A 5641-nucleotide genomic window follows, 5' to 3' on the forward strand; every position below is an offset into this window, starting at 1 on the left:
TGATTCTGAGAGTTTAAAGCAAGGCGAATCGTCACCAGCAAAATGTTAATTTTTTCACAAGTTTATCATATGTGTCGGAGGAGAGGATGTGAATGAGAACGTGCATTCAGAGTACCCTGCCCCCCCCACGCTGTCGCACGCTCCTGCTGGGCCCAGTGCTCGGCCCTCTCAGTACAGAGGGTGTGCGTCCCGTTCTTCGCAGTTAAGGAACTGAGGTCCCCTCGGGTTGTCCCTGGCTAAAGGACACTCAGGTTGCTGGTGGAGAAATGGGGTTGGGCTCTGAGCACTCTGTGGGCCGAGCCGTGTCTGGGAGCCTGTCACCCTCCTCTGTGGAGTGACGGGTCTGCAGAGAAGGCTCCGCAGTGAAGCCCAGAGGACTCGTGGGCTGTGCCGCGGGATTTGATGACGTCAGCGTCTGCATCTCAGTGACGCACAGGGTCAGGGGGACGGAAACAAAGGTAGGATTGTCTTCAAAGTGCATTGCCCGGTGGCGAGATGCTGCTCCCGTGTCCTACCCTGACCTCACATTTGAGACATTTGAATTTACGATGATGCCTCAATGGCAGTGATCAGTCTTTCGTTCATAAAACTATTTACTCAACTAATCTACTTGTTGTCTGTAAGGGAAAATGGAGGAAAACAGTTATTTTTGGAAAGTATAAAAGAGAGGGTAGTGTTATTTCTTTCTAAATGAAAAGAAATCGGTTAGTTAATGTATCGTTGCCATCGCAACATATTCTTACTTGTTTTTAAAAATAGCAGTCAAGTCTCTGGCCACGCCGCCCCGTACAAGCCCCATCCCGTCCGATCTCGGAAGCTAAGCAGGGTCGGGCCTGGTTAGTACTTGGATGGGAGACCGCCTAGGTGCTGTAGGCGTAAAAAATTTTTAAAAAAGGGATTGTAAGCTGACAAGGTCCTTGCAGTCTGTGAGGTCACCCAAGGGTTGCCTCGCCTAAAAAATTTTATTTAAAAAGAGTAGTCAAGGAGTTTATAGTCCCCAGTGTTGGCCATTTAAATGATCGAACCGTAAGGCTTTCTAAGTGGGATGGGGGTGTTGCAGATTATTGAGAGGAAAGGCGCAGGGTGACCCTTAACGTCCTGGGCCAGGACGGCCCGCTTCTGTTCCTGTTTGTCGCCCGGCTCAGACGTGCCGTCTGCCCCTGTTTGGCTGGGTCGGTCCCCTCCGTCTCTGCTCCTTCCCTTGGTGGCGTGTTCCTGCAGCAGGCTTTCCTCACTGGGAGGTGCTCGTCTCGGCGTGAATAGGAACTGTCGCGGTCATCGGCGTTTTGTGTCTTCAGTGGGCACGTTGAGTGTTTTCTGTGTGTCAGGTGCCTCCAGCTTGTGTCTGTGTCACCCCAGGCTTCACAGCCCCTCTGCGATCCCTGTGCCATCTGGGTTTTCAGGGAGAGGAAGCCGAGCCCTGATTGGAACTGGATTTCTCAGACCCCCAAGTCCACCCTGTCCCCTCTGCCACTCTGTTCCTGCAGAGAGCTCCATACCTCCTGTTGGTAACCCCACTTCCCCCGCAGGTGGCAGATATGCTGCTGGAGCTGTGCGTCACCGAGCTGGAGGACGTAGCCACAGACTCACAGAGCGGGCGTCTGTCCTCTCAGCCCGTGGTGGTGGAGAGTAGTCACCCCTACACGGACGACACTTCCTCCAGCGGCACCGTGAAGATACCGGGTACTTGGGGCCGACTGGGGGCAGGTGGCGGTCACAGTGCCGCAGTGAAGATGCCGGGTACTCGGGCCTGAGCCTGGGGGACAAAATGGGGGTCTCAGTGACCCAGTGAAGATGCAACGTAAATGTCTGGCGTCACAATTATCAGGTGCCTTAGGCAGCACAGCTCAGGTCTAGTAAAGGTCTCGCGCGGTCTGCAGACGCCGCCCCGTGTCCCCAGCTCAGCAGTGTTGCGTGAGCAAGCACGTCTCCGTTTGTAGTTTGCCTGTAATCGCCCCGCAGAGACCTGGAGTCGTCACTGCTCACGCTGTCATGTGGACTCTCTTGTCCCACAGAAGGCTCCAGACTTCACACTAAGTGCTGGATCTGGGGTGACGTTCCACGTAAACGGGGGTGGGAGGGTGAAGCTCGGTCTGGTGGTGGCTCGTAGCATAGAAGGTCGCCCTGCAGTGAGCACGCGGCATGGCAGCCAGGCGGGGCCGCGGTGCCCGTTTCCTGAGCTCGTTCCTGCTGACTTTCTGCCTTGGTCAGCGGTGAGACACGGTGTGGCCGCAGCGTGTACGTGGGGGCCGCGGCGTGGCGGAGGCATCACTGTTCTGCGCTGGCCTGTCCTCCAGGTGCGGAAGGGCTCCGGGTGGAGTTTGACCGGCAGTGCTCCACCGAGAGGCGCCACGACCCACTCACCGTCATGGACAGTGTCAACAGGATCGTCTCTGTGCGCTCAGGTGCGAAGGGAGGCGGAGCTGCGGGAGGGAGCGCGCGTCACCACACGCTGCCGCCGAGCCCTTCCTAGTGCCCCCTGGGACAGCTCGCTGTTTGGCTGCAGAGCACGGGGGGTTTTAGCCGCCTCTTCCTGGGACTGAATGGGTGTGCACCGTACCGCCGCGGGGCTGGATTGCGGGAGACTGGCGTGGGAGCGGGCCGTGTCGGGGACACAGGCCTTCTGGGAGGCCCAGCGTCCCCCTGACTGTGGGAGACGCTGCAGCATCTCGAGATGCGTGAGAGGGCCAGGTGCGTGCGAGGTCAGGGTGGACGCGCCGCAAAGCTTGGGAAGGCTGGTGCTCCGACGGACGGTGGCGCAGGCTGGGCTCATGGCGCGGCCGCCCCATGTCAGTGCGGGACAGACGGCCGTGGCCTCCGAGCCCGCACCCCAGCCGCCTCTCCAGGGCTGCTTCACTGCCCTCTGCGGGCTTCGTAGGGTCAACAGCGCAGACGGGGGTGTGCGCACCCTCGGACTTCACCCTTCTCCTCCAGCCAGGGTCAGCCACCTTCCCGACGTCAGCTGTCCCTCCGCCTTTATGGCGAGAGCCGCCGCAGACCGTGTGCACGGCGGCCTGCCTGTTCCCCAGCAGACCGTCTCTTACAAGACGTTGCCTGTTTAAAACCAAGTCTAAAGCTTTGGGTGACGTGACGTCGTCACAGACGGGCATAGGTTTTTTCTGGCAGTTTGACATGGGTCTATGTAGTATTCAGTAGTGACGTCATAGGTGCCTGGTTTTCTGCTTTCAGCAGGAGTCCCCTCCAGGCCATACCCACACTGCTGCCCGATGGCCCTTCTAAGTAGAAGCCTGGTCGGGGGACATGCTGTTGATCTGTCTCTCCAGCTGCTGTCCGTGCAGCCCCGGGCCCTGGACCCTGGCTACCCTGCTGCTGTCCTCTCCGGGGTGGCCCCTCCACACTCAGACCGTTGCGTGCTTGCGCCCCCTGGGGGAAAGCGGACCTCCTCCTCCCGTTGCCTGGGGAACGGCAGTGTGGGGTGTGTGCCGGCTGGTCCTGCGGGCCTCTGACCTCCATCGCAGTTGTGTGTGTTCCCGTGGGCAGTCTCGCTTGCCCTCTGTCCCCAGTCGTCGGTTCGGTGTGCCAACATGTGACTCAGCAAGAGTGTGTGAGCTCAGGTCCGGGAGAGCTGGCTTGGTTGTTCGGACGCTGCGTGCGTGACCCCGTCTGAAGCCCGTGCGGGTCGGACAGCGCAGTGGGCCTGACACCCGCGTGCTGTGCCCCGCAGGCCGAGAGTGGTCCGACTGGTCCAGCGAGCTGCGCATCCCGGGGGATGAGCTCAAGTGGAAGTTTATCAGCGACGGGTCTGTGAACGGCTGGGGCTGGCGCTTCACGGTCTACCCCATCATGCCGGCCGCAGGTGAGGGGCCGACGGCCGTCCTGGTTCTCACGTAGGGCCTGGGGTCCACCGTCCCCTGCTGCAGTGGGAGCCACCCCGGCCCCACCTGCCACGCAGAGCGGCCTGCGTGTCCGCTTTGCATCCTCGCCGGCGGGAGAGTGCGGCGCGGCTGCAGTGCTTAGGCCGGCGGCTTCGCAGCGATGTCTGCGTGCGCGTGCAGTTACGTGACGCGGACGGTGGCGTCCAGGTGGACCGGGCCCTTCCTTGTTGGTCACATGTACGCGAGTCTCCTCGTGGGGGAGCCCTCGCCCTGCCTGGCGCGGGGACGTTGACAGCGTCCATTCCTCAGGCCCTAAGGACCTCCTTTCCGACCGCTGCGTCCTGTCCTGTCCGTCCATGGACTTGGTGACGTGTCTGTTGGACTTCCGGCTCAATCTTGCCTCGAACAGAAGCATCGTCCCTCGCCTGGCGGCATCGCTAGCAGCATGCGCACAGCTGAGTGCCTTAGGTAAGTGGCACCCATGGCACCGTGACAGTGTCCTCAGGGAACAGCACTCAGGCCCCTGATGGTTTCTGTCTGCTCACCGCAGCCGCCAGCCACAGGATGTGGGCCCTGCAGAGACTGAGGAAGCTGCTGACGACCGAGTTCGGGCAGTCCATCAACATCCACCGGCTGCTGGGGGACCACGACGCGGAGAGCAGGGCTCTGGTACGGAGCGGGGCGCGTCCGGACGCTGGCCCTGTGGGACGCGGCGTGGCCCTAGTGGAAACGGCTCACTCGCGGGGCGGAGTTGCTCCCTCCCACGTGAGAGCGAGGCAGCCTGGCCACGTGTGGACCCCCCGCGCACCTCCCCCACTCCCATTGCCGCACGTCCCGAGTGCAGGCTGGCGTTTGATTTAAAAATGGCGATGTGCGGGCGGCTGTGAGCACAGGGCTGTCCGCTGGGCTTCAGGAGTCTGACTCAGAATGTCCCATCTCGCTGACGAGGTGGTCACAGCTGAAGGATGTGACCCTGACCCTGTGGGGAGGCAGGGTGTGGCCAGAGCACTGCGGGCGGAACCGCCCAGGAGGCGGGTGCTCAGCTCCCTGTTCTTCGTGCGGTGCCCGCCTGTCCTTTGGGGCTTTTCCTCCTTTGAAAACACCAGCGCGTGGTTGGAGGCGGGAGAGCGACTCAGGCCCGCCCCGCGGCTCCCCTGTCCCGCAGAGCTTCACAGGCAGCGCCCTGGCCGCGCTGGTGAAAGGGCTCCCCGAGGCCCTGCAGAGGCAGTTTGAGTACGAGGACCCCGTCGTGAGAGGCGGCAAGCAGCTGCTGCACAGCCCGTTCTTCAAGGTGACCTGGGCCCAGCCCAAGGTGCTGGGGACGGGTGGCGCTCCCTCGGGCACAGGGCAGGGGTGCAGGAGTAGGCCGCAAAAGCTTCCAAACAGGGCTGCGACCCACGCCCGCCCCGTGAGGGCTGGCCTGCTCTGCGACGCGGGGGTGCGGGCCACGCACATCGCTGGGGGCTGGGCAGGGACTGGCCACGCCGCTGGCCATGGCAAAGCGCTCGCGGGGCACGGGGCGCGTGGTGCTTGGTCTGGGGTAGGGAGCCCCAGGACGAGGCCCGGCGGAAAGGACAGCCCGCGACGGTGGCCGTCGGGCACCCGGAGTTGGGGAACTGGAGCGTTGGCTGCCTCTCTGAGTGTCCCTGTGTGGTTAATTTTGGGTGGCTGCAGGTCCTGGTGGCTCTGGCTTGTGACCTGGAGCTCGACACCCTGCCTTGCTGTGCCGAGACGCACAAGTGGGCCTGGTTCCGAAGATACTGCATGGCCTCCCGCGTCGCCGTGGCCCTGGACAGAAGGGCGCC

General features: G+C 62.2%; 1 protein-coding gene across 1 annotated transcript in view; it reads left to right on the top strand.

The window, feature by feature from the left end:
* Window positions 1-5641, top strand: part of LOC105305786 (E3 ubiquitin-protein ligase HERC2) — a 127551-nt gene that overhangs the window by 98958 nt on the left and 22952 nt on the right. Inside the window, 6 exon segments of the mRNA XM_023523591.1 lie at window positions 1530-1683; window positions 2298-2405; window positions 3686-3817; window positions 4146-4304; window positions 4387-4505; window positions 5002-5127. Of these exon segments, the coding sequence (XP_023379359.1) occupies window positions 1530-1683; window positions 2298-2405; window positions 3686-3817; window positions 4146-4304; window positions 4387-4505; window positions 5002-5127 (798 nt within the window).

This window comes from Pteropus vampyrus, unplaced genomic scaffold (assembly GCF_000151845.1).
Source record: "Pteropus vampyrus isolate Shadow unplaced genomic scaffold, Pvam_2.0 Scaffold395, whole genome shotgun sequence".
Taxonomy (NCBI): domain Eukaryota; kingdom Metazoa; phylum Chordata; class Mammalia; order Chiroptera; family Pteropodidae; genus Pteropus; species Pteropus vampyrus.